This window comes from Callithrix jacchus, chromosome 11 (genome assembly GCF_049354715.1).
Source record: "Callithrix jacchus isolate 240 chromosome 11, calJac240_pri, whole genome shotgun sequence".
Classification (NCBI taxonomy): Eukaryota; Metazoa; Chordata; class Mammalia; order Primates; family Cebidae; genus Callithrix; species Callithrix jacchus.
Window position 1 is genome coordinate 39,620,715 of NC_133512.1, and position 24,178 is coordinate 39,644,892.

General features: G+C 35.6%; 1 protein-coding gene across 31 annotated transcripts in view; it reads right to left on the reverse strand.

Moving 5' to 3' along the window:
• Positions 1–24,178, reverse strand: part of HDAC9 (histone deacetylase 9) — a 959,772-nt gene that overhangs the window by 202,393 nt on the left and 733,201 nt on the right. For all 31 annotated transcript variants that reach the window (XR_013523929.1, XM_078342579.1, XM_054237178.2 and 28 more), the window contains one exon: positions 21,195–21,302. Coding sequence is in view for 30 of the 31 variants with exons in the window: in XM_078342579.1 (XP_078198705.1) it covers positions 21,195–21,302 (108 nt within the window). In the remaining variant the exon portion in view is untranslated. The remainder of the gene's footprint in view (positions 1–21,194; positions 21,303–24,178) is intronic.

Consider the following 24,178-nt stretch of genomic DNA (forward strand, 5'->3'; position numbering starts at 1 on the left):
GGAGGCATCAAGCTACCTGACTTTAAACTATATTACAAGGCTACTGTAATCAAAACAGCATGGTACTGGTACCAAAACAGAGATATAGACAAATGGAACAGAACAGAGGCCTCAGAAAGAACGTCACACAACTACAACCATCTGATCTTTGACAAACCTGACAAAAACAAGCAATGGGGAAAGGATACCCTATTTAATAAATGGTGTTGGGAAAACTGGCTAGTCATATGCAGAAAGCTGAAACTGGATCCCTTCCTTACAACTTATATAAAAATTAACTCTAGATGGATTAAGTATTTAAACACAAGGCCTAACACCATAAAAACTCCAGAAGAAAACCTAGGTGATACCATTCAGGACATAAACATGGGCAAAGACTTTATGACTAAAACACCAAAAGCATTGGCAACAAAAGCCAAAATAGACAAATGGGACCTAATCAAACTTAAGAGCTTCTGCATAGCAAAAGAAACTATCAATAGAGTGAACTGGCAACCAAAAGAATGGGAGAGAATTTTTGCCATCTACGCATCTGACAAAGACTTATGTCCAGAATCTATGGAGAACTTTAACAAATCTACAAGAAAAAAAACCAAACAACCTCATCAAAAAGTGGGCAAAGGATATGAACAGACACTTTTCAAAAGAAGACATCTGTGCAGCCAACAAACATAAACAAAAAGCACACCATCATTGGTCATTAGAGAAATGCAAATCAAAACCACATTGAGATACCACCTCATGCCAATTTGAATGGCAATCATTAAAAAGCAGTCGACAACAGATGCTGGGAAGGATGTGGAGAAATAGGAATGCTTTTACACCATTGGTGGGAGTGTAAATTAATTCAACCACTGTGGAAGACAGTGTGGCCATCCCTCAAGGATCTAGAATTAGAATACCATTTGACCCAGCAATCCCATTACTGAATATATATCCAAAGGATTAGAAATCACTCTAGTATAAAGGCACATGCACACGTATGTTTACTGCAGCACTGTTCACAACAGCAAAGACTTGGAACCAACCCAAATGCCCATCAATGATAGACTGGATAAAGAAAATGTGGCACATATACACCATAGAATAGTATGCAGCCATATAAAAGCATGAGTTTGTGTCCTTTGCAGAGACATGTATGAATCTGGAAACCATCATTCTCAGCAAACTGACACAAGAACAGAAAACCAACTACCATATGTTCTCAATGGTAAGTGGGTGTTGAATTTTGAGAACACATGGACACAGGGACTGGAACATCACACACTGGGGCCGGGGGTGGTGGGGGGCTAGGGGAGGAATAGCAGGGGGTAGGGGGATTTGAGAGGGATAGCATTAGGAGAAATACCTAATGTAGATGACAGGCAATGCATGCAGAAAACCACCACCAGGGCATGTGTATACCTATGTAACAAACCTGCACAATCTGTACATGAACCCCAGAACTTAAAGTATAATAAACAAATTCAAAGAAAGAAAGATTGGCATGTGAAGGCAATCTGACTGAAACATCTGTCACCTCATTGATCACCAGGGTTGATTTGGTGGATTGCTGGCTAGACAGAGATCCCATTCCTTTTTCAATGCTTCACATGCTTTCTTCCTGAAGCTGAGCACTTCATTGAAGAGGATGATATTCCCCAATAAAGGAGGATCATTCTTCAATCAAGGATATACAAGTAGGTGGACTTCCCTGCTGGAACCTCCAAAGATGATCTCAAGAAGTAGCAAGATTATTTTGTTCCTGATCTTACAGAATAGATCATCCACAAAAAAGAATCAATAAGAAAACAGCAGACTTGAAAAACACTACAGCTCAAATGGACATAAAAGACAGATGCAGAACATTCCATCCAGAAGCAGCAGAATACACATTCTCCTCAAGTGTATTTTCTCCAGGACAGATCACACATTAGGCCACAAAACAAATCTCAACAAATGTATAAAGACTGAAATCATACCAAGTATCTTTTCTTACCACAATAGTATGAAACTAGGAATCAACAACCAGAGGAAAATGGGAAAATTCACAAATAGGTGAAAATTAAGTGATCTATTTTTGGACAACCAATGGTTCAAATAAGAAAACAAACAGAAACAAAAACTTAATCTAAACGAAAATGAACATACAATATGCCAAAACAAGGGATGCAGCCAAAACAGTCAGGAAGAGAAATTTATAGCAATAAATAGTAACCAAAAAGAAAGATCTCAAGTGAAAAACAAACCTTTACAAAGATCTAGAAAAAGAAGAGCAAAATAAGCCCAAAGTTAGCAGAAAGAAGGATATAATAAAGATCAGAATCGAAATAAATAAAATAGGTGGGTGGATCACGAGGTCAAGAGATCGAGACCATCCTGGTCAACATGGTGAAACCCCGTCTCTACTAAAAATACAAAAAATTAGCTGGGCATGGTGGCGCGGGCCTGTAATCCCAGCTACTCAGGAGGATGAGGCAGGAGAATTGTCTGAACCCAGGAGGTGAAGGTTGCGGTGAGCTGAGATCACACCATTGCACTCCAGCCTGGGTAACAAGAGCGAAACTCCATCTCAAAAAATAAAAAATAAAAAAATAATAATAATAAATAAAAAATAAATAAAAACATTAAAAAGTAGAAAAGTTCAACAAAACTAATAGGTTTCTGAAAACATGAACAAAATGGACAATCCTTTGACTAGATTAACTAATTAAAAAAAGATACCAGACTTAAATAGAATCAGAATTGAACAAGGAGACTTAACTGATACCATAAAAATAAAAAGCATCATAAGAGACTATAATTATATGCCAACCAATTGGATAACCTACAGAAATGGATAAATTCCTAGCCTATATATAGCCTGCTAAGGCTGAATCATGAAGAAACAGGAAATTTGAAAAAGCCAATAAATAGCAAGGAGATTGAATCAAAGATTTAAAAATTCCCAACAAAGTAAAGCCCAGGACCAAAAGCCTTCACTGATAAATTCTACCAAATATTTAACAATCAATGCTAATACTTCTCAAACCCTTTCAAAAATTGAAAAGAAGGGAGCATTTCTAATTAATTTTATGAGGCAAGCATTACTCTGATATCAACAGCAGACAGGGACCTTGTAAAATAAGAAAACTATAGGCCAATATCACTAATCAACATAGATGTAAAAATCAAAATATTAGCAAACCAAATTCAAAGCACATTAAAAAGATCATACATCATGGTAAAGTGGGATTTATCCCTATGTTGCAAGGTGGTTTCAACATATGCAAATAAATAAATGTGATGTAACACAGAAACAGGGTGAGGGATAAAATCATATGATCCTCTCAATAGATGCAGAAAAAACATTAGACAAAATTCAGAACATTTCATGACAAAAATTTCCAACAAATTAAGTACAGAAGAAATTTATCTCCATATAATGAAGACCATCTAAGAGCACAGCTAATATTATACTTACATGCAATGTTAAAAGCATAGAACCTTTTCCAAATGTGGTCACAGAGAGACATAATGATGGAAAGAGTTAGAAAAATATATACAACATGAGAAGTATTCTATGCCCTCTTGTAGGCTCTGAGATGTAGAGGTACAAAGAATGGGGAGAGTCCTCTAGGAGCTAAGGGCAGCCTGCAGCTGACAGCTAGCAAGAAAATTTAGATCTGGGTCTTTTAACCACAAGGAAAGGAATTCAGTCAACTCCTAATAAAGGAAGGATTATAGTCCTGCTGACATCTTGATTTGGCCCACTGTGTCCTGTCAAAAGACTTGCAGGACCGAAAATAATAAATTTGCATTGTTTTAAGCCACTAAATTTGGAATAATTTGTTATAGCAGCAATAGAAAGTTAATACACTGATATACTGAATGAGGTGAAATGGCAGCAGCATTATTTATGGCCTAATACTAGTCTTTCTTCAGTTTTTATCTGATATATTCCACAGCTTTTCAGGTCACTTTTATTATAGAAATAGTATTATCTTTAAATGTTAAAAAGTACAGCTCAGTCTCATTGAAAACTTTAATGTCACAGATTATTTGAAGCTTCCCCCACTCCTCAGCTGACCTAGAGGATCAGGAACCAGCAGTGAGCAAATGTGGTGTGTACATCTGTGTGTGTTGGGGAAGGGAGGCTATATGATTTATGGTTTATAATTTTTTCCACCCTACGCCACTTCCTTTCTGCCTACTTTACAGATCCTACAGCTCTGGAGACTGGGAAAAAGGAAAAATCATAAAGACTTTGGATTAGCAGTGCAATTTGGTGATCTCTCTGGGTTCTTCCAAGGCCTTCAGTCATAGCAGAGATCCAAACGCTGCTCCTTATGAATGGGAGCATTCTCAGGTCCACTGTCAGTGACCTGTATCTGCTAAGTTCACTGAGGGAGGTGGGTCATGCACTCACTGGCTGACCCTGCAGGCCTTCATCAGCTCTTTCACATGCCTCTAGTCTCATTCTTCTACTGGTGGCTTTTCCCTCACAGGCAACCACTGTTGGTGAAATCCATTCATAATGATTAAAATTGGCTTCTGTCCAGTATACACTGGCCCACAGCGGGGAAAATTCCTTGGCCTACCAACAGTTTCTGCATCTGTGCAGCTGTGCTTACTTCTCTCTTGGACCTGCCCACATGGGCACGTTCAGTCAGCTCTCCACTTCTCTCTTCTCCAGGTGACAAGCTTGGGTATTCCTCTATATTTACACGAGCTCCCAAACTCTTGACACACACATCAGGCCTTCCAGTGAACTTCCTACCCCACTCTAGTAGCAGTCTAAAGTGAACCTACAAATTCTTATAGCTCAACATGCATCAAGCTAAAGACTGAAAAGCATTCCTCCTGTTTGTGGACATGAGTGATTTCTTGATACACCTTCCCTTCTCTTGCACATTTGGTTTAGGTGAAATCAAAGCTTAGAAAGGGAACTGAGCAGAATAGTCAGAATACTTAAATTCCTTTTAAGAATCTTCCATTGGGTCAGGTGCAGTGGCTCATGCCTGTAATCTCAGCACTTTAGGAGGCCAAAGCAGTCAGATCTTTTTGAGCTCAGGAGTTTGAGACAAGCCTGGGCAACAGAGCAAAACCCCATCTCTTCAAAAAATATAAAAATTAGCTGGGCATGGTGGTGGGCACCTGTAGTCCCAGCTACTCAGGAGGCTGAGGCTAGAGAATCACTTGAGCCTGGGAAGCAGAGGTTGTAGTGAGGAGAGATTACCTCACTGCACACAAGCTTGGGTGACGGAGTGAGACTATGTCTCAATAAAAAAGAAAAGAAAAGAATCTTTCAACAATCACATCTATGTTCTCTAGTCTTTTGTAATATGAACTGGATTAAGTAAAACAATTGCAGCCCTATTTGGCTGTTTTAAGGAATTCACTGAAGCAGTACATAGTATATATGGTAAAAACCTTCTGTCTGCAGTTTAGGACCTTGGTCAGAATTTGAGTCAACACAAGTATTCCAATGCATATCTTATTTATTGAACCATTTTAGGGTAGAAAGCAATATAACATTTTAAGAAAGGCCAAATGTGTGGCAATGCAGCTTTCCTTATTCACAATCAGCACTTACCTTTTACCACCATCACTACCTTTATGCCCTATTAGAAATAGATCCTTAATTTTTAATGCTATTTACCTATGCATATATGCATGCATGCTCTACAGCGTGTTGTGTGTGTGTGTGTGTGTGTGTGTGTGTGTGTGGATGTGCACATATATCCCATCACATAGCCCTTGACAATCTCTCTAACTCATCTGCAGATCACTCACTTGCAGACACTCAGGACTTGAAGTTTCTTAAATATGTTAAGACCTACTTATTTGCCCCGCCCTATGAGAGAGATTTTGAATTTGCTTTTCCTCCTCTATGGAATATTCTTTCCCCACATATCTACATAATTGTTCCCTTACTTCACTCAGCACAATTCTCTCCTTATCAGTAAAGCCTTTCTGATATCCTAAGTTAACAGAGCTAGCCTTCTCGCTCAGTCTTCCTCTAGCTCTCTTTCATCTTTTACTTTTATCTATAACACATTTTCACATGAACTTGTATCATATGTCTATTTGTTTAACTCTTTATCATTGTTCTCCTTTAGAGAACCTAATTTCCCTGTCTGAATCACCACAGTGTTTTCAGTATTTACATTAGTTTCTGACCATGATAGGGACTTGAAACACATTTTTTTAAAATAAATTAATCATTGATCATTGAAATCAGCAAGGCTGTTTGCAGTCTATTGGAAGAGACATATCAGAAAATATCACTGATGGGCAGCATTAAATTTTGACTTTTATAAAACGTATATATTTTAAACAAATTGACTTTGTAATATCTACTAAAAATATATCATAAGCAAGATACAGTATACCAAAGCCCAAAAGAAGACATCAAAAGCAATCCAAAAGAAAAAAAATAGAAAATCTATAAGAAATAATAATCAGGCTATCAGCTGATTTTTCCTTAACAAAATTGGAAGCCAGAAAAGCACAGATGATATTTAAAGTGTTAAGAGTAACTGTCAGCCTTGAACTGTGTACTTAGCAAAACTGTCTTTCAAGAATGAGGGCAAAAGACATCATAGATAAATAAAAACTGAGAAACCCTCAGTAAGGAAATTCTAAAAAATGTCCTGGAAGAAAGAAAATAATCCCAGAACAGAGGTCTCAGATACAATGATAAATGGTGATAAGAAAAATGGTAAATAGCGAGCAAGCATAGAGAAACATTGATGGTTAAAACAGTACAATAATGCCTCATCAGTATTATTGTACTTTTAAAAATACAACTAAAGTCATTGATATTGTCCTTTTAAAAATACAACTAAATTCATAAACATGTAAATTAGGACATGACTATTAATTTAAAATATAAAGAAAACTTAAAGTTCTTGTATTGTTGGTGGAAAAAATAAAGATAAGAAAGTTTAGTATGTGTTAAATAGGTTAAATTTTTAAAAGTAATTACTAAAATAACAGAAAAATGTGTGCATTTTTTGAAAATGAAGGTCACTAAGAGAAAAATTAAATCAATTCAATTAAAAATAAACCAAGAGGTGGGTGAAATAAAGTGGAAAAACAAATAGTGAAACAAAAAGAAAAAAACAAAAGATGACAGAGATACATTTCAGTATACTATAAATCATAATACACATAAATGAATTGAACTCCTCAATTAAACACTCATATTAGAAAACAAATCCAGGCATGCTATTTATAAGTGATAGGCCTGGTATATAATAAAGAAAAAGTTTGAAAGTAAAGGAATGGCAAATGATAAACTAGAAAAACACTAGAAAGGAAAAAAAGCTGTTTGCTATGTTATTATCATACAAATATAATTGAGGATAAAAATATTTACTTAAGATAATTATTAAATATTAAATGATTTAAAAGCATATAATAGTCTTAAATTTACTGTACATAAATCGTTTTTAAATACCTAAAGCAAAAATTAATAGTTTCATAAAGATAAATAAAAAATCTATCATGTTATTTGGAAATGTTAACACCACACTTTCAAGTAGGCATTATAGGATCCTGCAAGAATCCTGTAGCCACATATGGACTATTTTAAGAAAATAATTAATAAGTTTGTGCTAACTGACATATAAACATTACACCCAATAATATATGAATACAGATTCTACTTAAGCACACAAAGAATATTTTACAAATAGCAAGAACACTATTAAATAAAATGGGTCTCAAGAACTTCCAAGAACTAGTATGATACAGACCAAATTTTATGACTATCTTATATTCAAATTGAGTCAATAACAAAAACTGTGACTAAAACAATCATATGTTTGGAAATTTTAAAAGCCACTTTTAATACACTAATGGCTCAAAAAAAGGGATAATAAAAATAAGAGATTTTAAAAATTAAACTCTCAAGAATTCTTTACAGAAAACACTTAGCATATAACTCAAATAGTACTTAGAGAAAAATTTGGAGCTGTAATAAACAGAAAAGACTATGCGTTGGAAAATAATGAGCTAAATGATTTAGAAAATTATTAAAAGAAATATACAAACTCCCACAAATAAAATAATTAATAAAAATAGAAGAAATTCATAAAATGTATGAAATCTACAAAGGCCAAAAGTTTGTTCCACAGGAATTAGAAAATTGTCAAACTTCTCACAGAGTTGATCAAGGAAAAGAGAAACGACAAGCAGTATGATAATAAAAAGGATATATTGCTAACATTCCTGCAAACATTAAAGTGTTAAAAGAGGATGCTATGAACAGATTCATACAAGTAATTTTGAAAATTTAACTTCAATATGTAAATGTCAAGGAAAACCATAACTCTCCTAAATTGACTCAAAAAGAAATATAAATTCCAAATTGTTTCACGATAATGAAGAAATTTGAATCAGTAGTTACAAATCTTCCTAAATAACATGGCTCTAGAGGACGGTTTTACCAAACACTGACTTTAGAAAAAGGTTTTACCAAACACTGAAGAAACAAATTTCCCAACTTTACCAAACTACTACTCTAAAGTAGAGCAATCTAGAGACAGTCTTATACTTACTTTATGAAGCCTTGATGCACTAGATTGATGGGTCTTTATAAGAATTACAGACCAATTTCAGTAATGAACATATATGCAACAACTTCATCCAAAATATTATTACCAAGTCAAATGTGGAAATGCATAACAATCATAATAATCATAACCAAGGTTGATTTATCTCAAGAATACAAAAATGTTTAATATTTAAAATATAACTCATCATATTAATAAGTTAAACACAATTCACTTGATAATACCAATAGTTACTTCTAAAACATTTCATACCATGAAAAATCCTTTCATAAGAAAGAAAATTCTTAGAAAAGTAGGAATGAAAGGTAATTTCTTCACAAAACAAAAAATATTTACAATAGCCTGTAGTAAACATAATATTTAATGTGAAACAGATAATCTAGAAAGACACAAGAATACTCACCATGATCAACTGTCTTCAGCATTATATCAGAGATTTTGACCCATGTAATAAGGTAATACTAAATTTAAAATGGCATAATTATTGGAAAATAAAAAATAAAACTGTCATTATTTGCAGATGATGTTATGTATACACAGGAAATGTCAAATAACTTATAAATTATTATTAGTTTCACAATTATACTGGCACACAGCAAAAAATAAATACACAGGAAATGTCAAATAACTTATAAATTATTATTAGTTTCACAATTATACTGGCACACAGCCTCTTTGTACATCAGAAAAGAGAATGTAATTTTTAATAAGATACCACTTAAATCTTTTCAAAAACATGAATTACCTACATATAAAATCTTTTTTGTCTTTGGAGAAATTATTATTTTGAAACAGAAAATAATGCTAAATTTCATCAACACCCTGGAAAATACAAATTAACACCTTACTCTGTCTTCCAGGCTACAGTGCAATGGCATGATTTTGGTTCACTGTGGCCTTGACTTCCTGGGCTCAAGCAATCCTCCCGTCTCGGCTTCCTGAGTAGCTGAGATAACAGGTACATGCCACCCCACCTGGCTAATTTTTATATTTTTTCAGAGACAGCATTTTGCCACATTGCCCAGACAGGTCTCAAACTCCTGAGCTCAAGTGATCCATCCACTTCAACCTCCCTAAGTGCTGGGATTACAGGCATGCACCACCATGCCTTGCCCAAGAAGAAATTATAAAACGTGATTAAGAAACTTCAAAGAAAGTATAAATAAACGTAAATATATACTGAGAAACAAATAGACTCAACAGTCTAAAAATGTTAATTCTCTTTAAACTCCTCTGTGGATTCAGTGCAAAAAAAATCCTTCATGGAATGTTTCATGCAAAATGACAAAGTGAGTTTAAACTATAGATTTAAGAACGAAGAAAACATCAGTATCTTGGGAGGAAGAATAAGAGAAAAATTTATTCTATCAAATAAATTTATTAAAAAATAAATAAATAAGACATCTTATAAAGTTGAAGTAATGAGTAGTATGTGGTACTGACTCAGAGATAAGACACACAGACTAATGGGATAAAATAGAGATCCCAGAAACAGGTCCAACTTTATAGGGAAACTGGGTGTGTGACAACATACTATCACAGATCAGTGGACAAATTATGGTGTTTTAATAAAATGGTGATGAGAAAATTGATTATCCACATTAAGAAGAAAAGAAAAAGGTTCAGGATGCAAAGGAGAACTTGTATCCCATACCTCAAAGAATATATAAAAGTGTAATGATTCAAGACTTAATTGTAAAAATTATACCTTGGAAAAAATGAAGACATAAGAATATGTTTATAACCTCATGGTTGGAAAGTGGGCCTTAAGCCTCAAAACAAAATAGTAATGAAAGAAAATTAGGGAATTGTCTTTCTGGAATACAAAATTTTCTACAATAAAAACATAAGCCACAACCTGAGAGAAAACATTTTCTACACTTAAATATGAGAGTATATCCAGAATATATTTTAAAATTCCAAAAAATAATTAGGAAATGAATAATTCAATATAAAATTAGGCAAGGATATAAATGCATTTTATATCAGAGGACACCTGAATAGAAAATAATGCTAAATTTCATCAACACCCTGGAAAATACAAATTAACACCATTTATAAATGACATTTTACACCCAAAAGATTGGAAAACATTGAAAGATTTGAAAATGCCAAATACAGAAAATAATTGAGTGTTGCAAACTCATATGCTGCTGGTGGGGGTTGAAACTGACACAATAACTTCAGTATGTGTTCTCTATATGTTGCATTTTTTTATTCCTCTATTTCTCCATCACTGTCTTCTTTCAAGTTAGATATTCTTTAGTCCACCATTTAAATTTATTAGTCATTTCTTTTCATGTATTTTTGAGGACTTTTTAAGTGGTTTCTCTGTGGATTGCAATTAATGTCTTAACTTTTAACAAGCCAGTTTATATACCATCTTAATTTCAAAAGTATCCAAAAAACTTTGTATTGTTGTTATATAACTCCATTTCCAATGCCCTCCTTTGAGCGGTTATTGTCATATGAATTACATCTTTATACACTTTGTGCCCATTAATACAGATTTATAAGTAAGTATGACTTGTGATTTTGCCTTTTAAAGTAGACAGGAGAGTTACAAATAAAAAACATATTTATATCATGATTTGAATTTACCTATGCACTTACTTTCACTGTTGCATTTTATCTCTTTATGTGAACTGAAGTTACAGTCTTACATCTTCTAATTTCAACCTAAGGGACTTCTTATGGCATTCCTTATTAAGGCAATGAATTTTCTGGAATTCATTGCTAGGCTTGCTAGCAATCAATTGTCTTGGGTTTTGCATGTTTGGAAATTATTAAATTCACTTTCATTTTTGAAGGACAGATTTGCTGAACATAGAGTACTTGGTTGACAGTCTTTTTCTTTCAGCACTTTGATGATGTCATCACACTGCCCTATGGCCTACATGGTTCATGATGAGACATAAGGTGTTAATCTTACTGAGGATGTTTGTAGGTGAAGAATTACTTCTCTTTTATTGTTTTTAAGATTTTCTATTTATACTGGCTTTAAATGGTTTCATTATGGTGTGTCTAGGTATGGATCTCTGAGTTTACTCTTCTTGGAGTACACTGAGCGTCATGGATATGTGGATTAATGTTTTTATTGAATTTGGGAAATTTTCAGCCATTATTACTTCAAATATTCTTTCTTCCACTTTCTCTTTTCTTCTCTGAAACTTATTATGCATATGTTGGTACATTTAATCGTGTCCTACAGGTCTTTGAAATTCTGTTCATTTTTCTTCATTCTCTTTTCTTTCTGTTCTTCAGACTAGATATTGTTAAGTTTGCTGACATTTTCGTCTGCCTGCTCACATTTACTACTAAGCCCCTCCAGTAAATTTTTCATTTAAGTTATTATATTTTCAACTCCAGAATTTCTCTTTTGCTCTTTTATTTTAACAGTATCTATGTCTTTATTAGTATTCTGCTTGTAAAGTTATATATCCTCATACAATCTTTAGACATGGCTTAATTTACTTCTTTAAATTATTAAAAATATCTAGCTTAAAGTTTTTGTCTAGTAAGTCTGACAATTGAGCTAACTCAGGGGCAGTTATTATTGACTGATTTTTTTTCACTCTGTGTGGGCCATACTTTCATGTTTCTTTGCTTGTCTCAAACATTTTTGTGTAAAACTGAACATTTTAAACAAAACAATATGGCAAAACTAGAAATCACATTCTCATCTCTTTCCAGAATTTGTTGTTTTTCCTTTTTGTTATTATCATTTTGTTAGTGACTTTTCCGTAATAATTGTGTAAAGTCTGGTTCTATGTTTTATATGCTACTGAAGTCTTTGCATTGTTAGCTTAGTGGTCACTTAATGATTAAAGACTATTTGTAATGCTTAAAACCAACAGTCCCCTAGCCTTTGCTAAGGGTGTGTGTGTGTGTGTGTGTGTGTGTGTGTTTGTGTGTGTCTGTGTCTGTGTGCGTGTGTGTGTGTGTGTTAGGGCACATTTTAAATATTTAGCCAGGCAGCTGACAACTCTTCCTGGACCTTCACTTCCCGTTTGAACAGAGCCTCAAAGTTAGCTTGAGATAAAGCTTAGGGCCTTTTCACATTTTCTGAGTATAAACACAAACCTTAGTATGCATATAGCCCTATCATACATGTGGCCTTCTAGATTCTTAGGAGTCTGATTAGGCTTTTCATACTCCTTATGAACGTCTCATTTCTCAGCTTTCTCTATGAAGCTTTTGGCTAGCCTATTATTTGCCCCATTGTTATCCACCATCTCAAATAGCCATAAAGTTAAACAATTGCCATTAATTTTTCATCACAAATACTTCTAAAAAAAAAATGCTGGCCAGGCGCGGTGGCTCAAGCCTGTAATCCCAGCACTTTGGGATGCCAAGGCAGGTGGATCACGAGGTCAAGAAATCAAGACCATCCTGGTCAACATGGTGAAACCCCGTCTCTACTAAAAATATAAAAAATTAGCTGGGCATGGTGGCGCATGCCTGTAATCCCAGCTACTCGGGGTCTGAGGCAGGAGAATTGCCTGAACCCAGGAGGCGGAGGTTGCGGTGAGCTGAGATCATGCCATTGCACTCCAGCCTGGGTAACAAGAGCAAAACTCCGTCTCAAAAAAAAAAAAAATGCTTTCACACTGGGTGAAAACCTCATGAGGCCAAATAAAGAAAGCCTTGCAAGTAAGTTATGCAGAGAACCACTGGACAGGTCAAATAATTGAGGCTCTGAAGGAGCTCCAATTCCATTATCCATCCCCCATCTTCCCATCAGAGATTACCAAGTTACTAGTTTACACTAAGAATGCAGGCTGGAGAGGCTTGGAGAGAACGATCCAAGATGGCCGATCGCTAACATCCCAGGATTGCAGCTCTCAGGGAGGGCGCGGAGAACTAGAGGACGCCACACTTTCAGACAAAGTCTGGTCGCTCACGGAGCAGAAGATCCCCCAGTGGTGGAAACACACGGGTCGCCAGCGCGACTCTCGTGGTCGGCGCAGCGGTTCCGCCGGCACCTCGACGCGGCAGCTCTCGGAGCAGAGTAAACAGGACCGCTTCCCCTTCTGACCGAGGTTTGGAGCCCCAGGAAGGCAGAGTCGCCTACTACGGAAACAAGAAGGAAGCCCGACAAGATAATCCTGGGCAGAAAAGCACCATCAGTTTTAAGGCCACTGCTCTGGCCCTGGGAACTAACAACCTGGACGTCCACTCAAGAGACCTAATTGAAAGTTGGTAATTTCAAAGACGACAGGAGGATAAATTTACAATGACGGGAAGAAACCAGCGTAAAAAAGCTGAGAACACGCAAAGTCAGAACGCCTCTCCCTCTAAAGATGATCACAGTTCCACATCAACAATGGAACGAGGCTTGATGGAGAACGAGCGCCTCCTGATGACAGAATCACTCTTCAAGGAATGGATAATAACAAACTTCGGTGAGTTAAAAGAACATGTTGTAGCCCAACGTAAAGAAACTAGGAACTTTGAAAAAAGGTTTGATGAAATCCTATTGAGAATAGACAACTTAGAGAGGAGTATGAGTGAATTAATGGAACTGAAGAATACAATACAGGAACTCCGAGAAGTATGCACAGGTTTAAACACTCGAATTGTTCAAGCAGAAGAAGGGATATCAGAGGTCAAAGTCCAACTTAATGAAATAAAACGTGAAGAAAAGATTAGAGAAAAAAGGATAAAAAGGAATGAGGAAAGTCTCCAAGAAATGTGGGACTATGTGAAAAGACCAAATTTACGTTTGATAAGTGTACCTGAATGCGACGGAGAGAATGAATCCAAGCTGGAAAATACCCTTCAGGATATTATTCAGGAAAATTTTCCTAAACTAGCAAAGCAGGTCAACATTCAACCCCAGGTAATACAGAGAACACCACAAAGATATTCCTCAAGAAGAGCAACCCCAAGGCACATAATCGTTAGATTCACCAGGGTTGAAACGAAGGAGAGGATACTAAGGGCAGCCAGAGAGAAAGGTCGGATAACCCACAAAGGCAAGCCTATCAGACTTACAGCAGATCTCTCGGCAGAAACTCTACAGGCCAGAAGAGAGTGGGGGCCAATATTCAACATCCTCAAAGAACAGAACCTTCAGCCCAGAATTTCATATCCAGCCAAACTAAGCTTCACAACTGAAGGAAAAATAAAATCTTTTATGAACAAGCAAGAACTCAGAGATTTTATTACCACCAGGCCTGCTTTACAAGAGCTTCTGAAAGAAGCATTACACACAGAAAGAAACAACCAGTATTAGCCTTTCTAAAAATACGCCAAAAAGTAAAGAGCACCAACATAAAGAAGAATTTACACCAACAAATGGATAAAACAGCCAGTCAACATCAAATGGCAGTAACCCTAAATTTAAATTGACTAAATTCCCAATCAAAAGACACAGCCAAAACCCAACGGCATGTTACATCCAGACCTGTTTCACATGCAAGGATACACAAAGACTCAAAACAAAGGGATGGAGAAAGATTTACCAACCAAATGGAGAGCAAAAATAAATAATAAATAAATAAAAAGCAGGAGTTGCAATTCTTATATCGGATAAAATAGATTTTAAAGCAACAAAGATATAGTGGTAAAAGGATCAATGCAACAACAAGAGCTAACGATCCTAACACCCAGATAGGAGACTTAGATTCAATGAGACAGAAAATTAATAAGGATATCAAGGACTCGAACTCAGATCCAGAACAAGTAAACTTAATAAATATTTATAGAGCTCTCCACTTCAAATACACAAAATATACATTCTTGTCAATACCACATCACACCTACCCATTAGTTTAAATAAAACATTGATTGGCCATTATTAATACCCAATTTTTCTCAAAATAAAGCAATATTTCCATTTACTCTCCCTCTTTCTTCCTCTCCTTTACTTATTTTTTTTTTCTTTCCTTCTCTCAGAAAAAAAGAAATCAACTTGTAAACCTCTAGATCCAGGTAGGCAATGTCTCTTTCATTGCTTGATTTCCTTTCTTCCCTTCCCTCCCTCCCTCCCTCCCTCCCCGCTTCCTCCCTTCCTTCCTTCCTTCATCCCTTCCTTCCTCCCTACCGTCCTTCTTCCCTTCCTTCCTGCCTTCCTCCCCCCCCCCCAAAAAAAAAAAAAAAAGAATGCAGGCTGTTAATTGGTAAAGCCACCATGGACCTAGAAAGGGGAAGATATAAATACAGTGAGTTAAAACACCACAAGTCTCTCTGTTCTCACCAAGATTTAGCTGGTTTGTTTTTTGAAACATGCTACCTGAGTCATTGGAAGACTTTGGTTTGCTTTTGTCATTGTTTTTATAGAAAACAGAATTTTTGAACATTTAGGCAGATATTTTGCTGATGTCATTTGTGATAAAATAACTTTGAAATTCCACTTGGCATTACAAACTCAAGTTTATTGTGAGAATAGTCTAGGAGATGACTGTTTTACTCTTTGTTATACTATAGCGAAAGAGCAGCCATGTTCAAGGGTGTTCATATAGCATTATTCAAAGGAGTAAAAACCTAGAAACAACTAAATGCCCTGCAGAAGAATAAATAAATAATGGTGCAAATGAAACATTTTATAGCAATGAAAATGAATTAATCACATATATATATATACATACACACATACACATACATATATATACACACACAAATATATATACACACACACATATATGTTTGTATCTCCACATGTATAAATCCTCAATACACTTTTTTAGGGGAAATGTGCTGAAAAAGATATTCTATAAGTTTCCATTTTTATAAAGTAGAAAACATGTTTTAAAACTATTATCAAAAGGAAAATAATTTTTTTTTTTGAGATGGAGTCTTTATCTGTCATTCAGGCTGCAGTGCAGTGGCATGATCTGGGCTCACTGCAACTTCCATCTTTTGGATTCAAGCAATTCTCACGTCTCAGCCTCTTGCGTGGCTGGAATTACAGGCACCTGCCACCACACCTGGCTAAGTTTTTGTATTTTTAGTGGACATGAGGTTTTGCAATGTTGGCCAGGCTGATCTTGAACTCCCTATCTCAAGTGATCCACCCACCTCAGCCTCCCAAAATGCTAAAATTACAGGCATCAGCCACTGCACTGGGTCATAATTTTAAAAAATATAATACATTAATGGCTAAGTGGTTTAAAAATATAGAAATAAGTACTGAGAGAATTTTAATGGTGTGAGCAAAGTTCAATTCTTAAATTGGATGAAGAGTTCATGGATATTTTATTTTATTATGTTTTGTTATGTAAGAATATAACTTCTTGTTTTTTTGTATGTCTCAAATGTTTTATAATAATAAAAAGCATAACATTTTGCTGACTTAAAATAGACAGTTTTAACCCCTTTTTAAAATGCATATTTGTGCTATCTGTAAAAGAATATCCTCGGCTGGGCATGGTAGCTCACACCCATAACCCCAGCACTTTGGAAGTTTGAGGTGGGTGGATCACGAGGTAAGGAGTTCAAGCCCAGCCTGACCAACATGGTGAAACTCCATTTCTACTAAAAATACAAAAATTGGTCAGACGTGGTGATGTGTACCTGTAATCCCAGCTACTCAGGAGGCAGAGGCAGCAGAATTGCTTGAACCCAGGAGATGGAGGTTGCAGTGAGCCAAGATGATGCTACCGTGCTCCAGCCGGTGAGACAGAGCGAGACTCCATCTCAAAAAAAAAAAAAAGTCATGATAGAGTGGTTGAAAGAAAACAGCAGAGGATTATCAGATTTACATATTTGATTATTTATCAACCTATCTATAGGATCTTAAAAGGTTACTTAATGTCTTTGAGCCAGTATCTTGTACTTACTTCAAGGGTACATTATGAGAATAATAAATTACATATAAACTGCCCGCCTATAGAAGGTACTCAATGAGTAGCAGTTATTATTAGCAACATGAAGTCACAATACACACTCAAACTCATATTCACTCAGTATGCACTCAAATGTATCCACCACTCAGATAACCAGGTGTTTGGGACGTTTTTGTTTTTGTTTGTCTTGATAAATACGTCCACACAGCTAAAAGCAATTTTGACTACTTTATGAAAACATGGTAGCACTGTCCAAAGAACATCAAAGTGAATCTTTATATTAAATGTTAGTATCAATCCTTTATTTATAATTGAAAAAAGTTCACCTTTTAGAGTTATTTCCATGTCTTTGACATACTTTCTAAAATGTCTGATAAAATAATAAAACCATTTTGAGATAATTATTCTTCCAATTATGATTTTCAATATACCAAACATTCCAATAATTATTTTTGTTCCTTTTCAATAGAATCTGAGAAATAGTCAATTTGAGCATCTGTAAATTTGAGGAACTTCTTTTTATGTATTTTTAAAAATATATTGTTAAAAAACTTGGAAAGGTTGAAAGTCCCTATGATTTTCACTGAATTCCACTGAGCATAACTAGGCTGTGCCAAAAAATATACCAATTTGCTGATATAGTTTGCTGCACATGGTCTATTTAAGCATTAACATGAAACCCACCCCCTGTGCCTGATTCATTCTTCTAATTCCTTCAGTTCATCAATATCTCCAGGGGAAGAAAGGAAAGGACCTATTAAAAGTTAGGTGGTTAGCCATGGTCAAGTTCAACATCAAACAACATCTCCAAGTCATAAAATTTTGTTTTTGGCATTTTCTTTTTTTGCGCATATTTCTTATATTTTAGGTCCTTATCTGCTATGAACTCAGAGACCTCCTCTAGCTAGCTTTCATCTCTCATTTCCACACTATGTCCAGGCCCCATAATATGTGAAATAAAGCTCTTATTGTTGATTTACTAGAATGGGATAGTATATAAGAGCTGAATGCAGATGCAAAAAAATGAACAAAATGCTCAATTTGTTTCATTTAACATTTGTTATTACTTACCAGTGTCCTTGAATAAGCTTCCCTATTTTCTTCCAAGTTTTGAATGATTTGAATCCATAAGCAATGAGTAATAATGCTCCTGGCCTGTAGGTATATCAGCCCTGTCATCTTGGAGTCTGGGACAAGCAGGTGCTGGGTAGTTTTTCTGTTGAATCGGGGTCCCTAAACATGCCTTTCTACCTCAGTTATGCATGTTCTTTACTATGGCTCCAAATCATTTGCAAATTCTACTTTTCCTGCATGGCATCTCTGTAGGCCTACCCCAATTTTTCTTTTCTTTTTTTTTTTTTGAGACAGAGTCTTGCTCTGTTGCCCAGGCTGGAGTACAGTGTCATGATTTTGGCTCACTGCAACCTCTACCTCCTGGGTTCAAGCAATTCTCTGCCTCAGCCTCTGAGTAGCTGGGATTACAGGTACCTGCCACCATGCCTGGTTATTTTTTGTATTTTTATAGAAATGGGGTCTTACCATGTTGGCCAGACTGGTCTTGAACTCCTCATGATCCAACTGCCTCAGCCTCCCAAAGTGCTGGGATTACAGGCATGAATCACTGTGCCTGGCCAGGCTACTCAAACTATTAGCAACCTGGGCTTCAGTCTCTTGACCAGTCAGCATAGCACCAGTGCCTCTGTTATGATTCTACCTGTCTTGGACTTTTACTTCGGACTTGGCAATTAGAAAGACAACCGAGCTGCACAATCTTGAATGTTCCTCAAAGCAAGTTGAAATTTCAGAATATCTATTGTTTGGTATGCCATAGTGTTTATAATTGAGAATCATATCCCCTGTCATTTGCAAATAGCTCAGAATGCCAGTGCCATGGATGACCTTCAATATTACCAATTCCAACTAGATGATTATGCAGAACAAGAAACCAAGCCCCAGAAAAGTTACAGATTTGCCACAAATGACACACTGTTTAAGTGGCGGAACCTGGACTAAGGTTTCTTGATTCCTAGGCAGGCTCCTCTTCTTCTTCTTTTTTTTTTGTTTTTTTTAAATTTTTTGATTGTTTTTATTTTTTAAACCATGCCTGCTGATTCCTTAACCAGAGGGAGAAGAATTTGTACAAATCCTTGTTCTTAATATAAATACCTAATGTTACTACAGCTGGTGGTCAGCATGTCCATACTATGTGTTGTTGACACATTTTTTGTAACTGGCTATTTTAAATGGATAATTTCTAAACATGGAATTGTTTTTATTCAACTGTCTTCATGCATATATTTGGCAATTCTGCACACAGTAAAGCTAATAATGATGCTTCTGATGACTGAAACGTGGGCATTCTACTTGAGAAGGCTTCTGAATTATTGCTTAAAGTTATACAAACTTAATTAGAAACTGTGAATGCTAACATAATAATTCTCTTTGTTATCAAAGAGCTATGCCAGTATAATCTTTAAAATTATAATATTGTGGTCTGGTTGATTTCTGCTATTTGGATTCTTTCTAAAATAAGATGTTCAAATTTTCTTTTAAAGTGTCAATTTATTACAGTACTACAAGTGACAGCCCTCAAACACGAAGAATTTTTCTTCAAGTTCTAATGGGAGACAGCCCAAACCTCTCCACAGACTGATTCCTTTCCACTTTTTATTTGCTCATTTTCAAAGGTAAAGACTGAATAGTAAGCACCACATTAATGATTCCATATATCCCCTGAGAGGAACAATGTACTCAAATTACTTATGTCAAATATATATAGGCACATCTACTTTTTAAATAGAGCTCACCCTATCAAAATTATATTTCCATAGGCTCTGATGCTTTAAAGAGTTAGAGCAAAGACTTCTTGGACAAATGCTGCATTGTGAAGTGCATATTCCTACTCTACAGTTTTAATCACTACTGAAAAAGTCCCATGTAACTGAATTAAAATTCATTAGACATAAAGAAAAGTAATCCTAATTAGATTTTATCTTGGATGAACAAAACTCACAGTGCATATGTTGTTGGTCATAATATATTTCCCTAAGCCCCACAATTGCTAAAAATACCCAATCAATCACCACCCAGATTGCATCATGAAGTGTGTGAACTAGTGCATTAAAAGGCTGTGTTAGCACCAACAAAGTTTATTGGGGTAACTGCATTCAAAACGCACATGGCATACCTTTAAATAGCACTGTTAAAATACCAAATAAAATGTCAACGTCTGTCAGGTCTCTGGCTTTTATAAATTGTTTAGACTGGGAAATGCTGGGCATTGGACATTGTTCTTTTCACATGGTGTAGAAAAGAAGAGACCATAAAAAGAAAAGAACAATAAAGCATAGCTCATTTTTTAAGTTCTTTCATGGAAAAACACACTCTGGATCATTACCCTCCTAATCAACAATTTCCTTCTTCCTCCCAATCCTTCCCGTCTGGTATTTACCTTTCTCTGGCTCCCTCTCTCTGGGTGGTATTCTGAGCTTATACACACGACTCAGTAATCATATTTTTAAAATCGCTTCAAAAGAGAATCCCAGGATGGCATGACAGATATGTATATGCTAAGGGTATTTTTAACCTCAACCATAGCTTTACTTCTGATCTCTATGCTCTTAAATGTACACGAGGGGCCCCTGAAAGCAGAGTGTCCTCAGGGAGAAGAAGGCCCTGAGAGCAGATTGAGCTACTCCCTGCCTACAGACGAGTTATTATCACACCTTAGTGGCCATCTCTGCCCTTTTCCTTCTGCCCCCTTCCTTTTATTATCACACCACACTCCCTGCAATTCCCATATAACAACATCTCTGTTTCAGCTTCTTCTCTGGATTTCCCACACTTACTGCAACCCAGACCTCACCTTCAGCTCTCCTGAGGCCACTTTGGAAGCCAGCTCGATGACACAGCCAACAGCCATGCGTGCAGCACCGGACGAGTGCAGTTCATTCCAAATGGTGTCACTGTCCACCTGAGCAAACAGTCAGCAGAGTCCGAAGACAGAAGAAGAAAGCAAAAGAGAACGAAGAGATGAAAGGGGGGAAGAGGGGAAGAGGTCGCAGGGGAAGAGGGACAGAGAGAGAAAGCAAATCTGTGAGCAAGGGCTGGCAGGGTAACAGCCTATGTACAATAACATTAGTCTTCCGTCTTGGCCAGCTGAAAAGGCCTTCTGGACATGGCTTTGCTTATACTTTTTCTCTACACTGACTTCTCCAATGGAAACACATTCCTGCCATGCCTCACTGCCATTCTCTGTTTAGATTTCTCATTACAAACAGCATTACATAGGCCAGATCTGGCTTAGTTACAAGCCTGCTAGAAACCAGGCCCCAGTAGTAGATAGAGTAAAAACTAAGAGCACTTAGTTATACATAAAAGTAGGATTTGGAAGTGCTAAAGGGGGGAAATTCAAATACTTTTCTGACTGCAGGTTTACAGGGAGCCAAAGGCAATTATTAGGCAAGTAGCAGTAGCAGTCAGAGAGTAGAAAGTAGCAAGCAAGTCAGTCAGGTTCTCCAACTAAACAGGAATATGTGGTCCTCACACTTAAATGATTAACAACAGCAAATTACAAGAAGAAATTAGATTTTCAAAGAATAAGCTTAAGATTTCTGACTTTCAGTACAATTTGTCAGTTTGTTTCAGTTCAAAATGGTATTGGTAAAAATGGATAGTCTAGCAAAATACATGGTTGCTTCTCTACTAGAGAACATTATTATTAAAACAAAACATGTACCAATATTCTGGATTTCTCTTTAAAAATGCTGTTTACTCTTTTCCATGCATGCAATGAAAACACATAATAATGCACACATGAAAAGAGGAACAATAGTGGTTTATAATTATCATATGTTTTATTTTTAATATACAAAATACTTCATAACATTAAAAAACAGTATCAGATGGTAGATGTCTCTAATTTTAGGACACATAAATTACTTAAAGCACCAGGAAACAGAATACAAAGTTTGTGACTAAATATCAAGACTTCCCATATGGATCAAAGGGGAGAAATTCTGCATAGAACAAAACTTTGATTTTTTTAAAGAAAATTAAATTCAAGAGGCCTAATTACATGGAACAAATATAGTAAATAACAACACACATTCACAGTATACTAAGCAGTTTTCTAAGAATTTTCACATGCCTTTTTCTCACGCCTTTTTCTCACGAGGTTTTTACAGACTTAAATACTATTAAGAACAATGAACACGTAAATAATAAATGAGAACAGTAAACAAATGCAAATATAAAAAAAGAAAATTAAAATCCTATAAACAGCAATATAGTAGTGAAGTTTCTGAAAACAAACTGGTGGGATGAAGTCATGGCTTCATCATTAAAACCTGAGTGACACTGGGGAATTAATGGCTCTGTGCATTGGCTCCTTTATCTCTGAAAATACCAACTTTTTAAAGAACCATCTGCATACAATTTTAGTGAGGATTAAATGAGTAAGTGATAAGCAAAAGCTAGCTACTACCATTTCAGCTACTGTTATACCTGTTTTGTAAAGCCTGGCACATAGCAAAGGCCTACATGTTCACTGAATGACTAAACTGTGGCTTAGAGAGTCTACTTGAAGATCACAGGACCCTCACACAGAACTCTGAACCTGTCAGCACATGCCTTTCCACCGCCCTCCTGAAGAAACCCATACTTTCTAGGAGCCAGCATCCCTGTCATAGTGAATGTCATCATGGTCTACACTATCAGCTAAAAAGTAAAGGAATCATTCAAATGTACACTGAGACCTAATCATTTGCCCTCTAAATTGAAAGTTTTATTATTTTACTGAACCAATATAAATACGCAGTTGTTTAAACTTCAGGTTTGAAGTTTACATGAAGTTTAAACTTCATGTAGATATATTCTTAAAAAAGATGACAGCATAAGTTGAAAAATATAAGTCATTATTTACCATGTGTTGTATAGGTTTTAATCAGTTTTCCATCATTACAGAGCTACTAGTATCAAAGAAAAGCCTGCATTAATCAGAATTTAAATTACTGGGAAAGCAAGCAAAAATAAATAAATAAATAAATCCCGAAAGATTTATTCAGTGATTCAAGAACCATGTAAAATTCCTAACCCCTTTTTACTCAACTTTGGAATATATCATAAGCTTTGTTTCTTTATTTCTTAAAGCAGTAGCAAATTTCTTTCAAAAAAATTATAAATATTGAACTTGATTAGAAAAACATTCCAGCAGCGGAGAATACTGTCTCTTTAACCATAATACTAAAGGGCATTAGGTAGCCACAAAAACCTTTGTGTGATATCCATATGCCTGTCTATATCTTTTTATCTGCCTATGAGTACACCATTATAGAGACAATACTCCATGGTTGTGACATTAATTTTGGCATCTAAACTTCTATTAATGATAGTTTTAATTTAGTTAATATTCACTGATTACCTACTATGAGTTGCAGTTTGAGGGTTACTTTACAATAAAGCTGTGTTTATTGATTATAAAGTATTTGAACACATAGATATTCAGTGGATGTGTTGATATTTTGACTCATAACCAATGTTTAGGCATATCCCTAAAGAAGTTCTCTTTAGGAATCTATGGGATTTACCATCCATTAATTTACTTATATTTAAACATAAACAATATTTATCTCAATATCACCTCAACTTATCTTTTACATACATTTAGTTTATAACTAAATGGTAATAATAGTCAAGTTTTGTGGATATAATTTGTTTATAAATGGGTAATTGTACTTAATTCTGAATTTACAAACAGGTTTGTCTTTATCAATTCAGGCTGCCATAACAAATATCATGGGCTGGGTAGCATAAACAAAAGAAATTTTATTTCTCACAATTCTGGAGGCT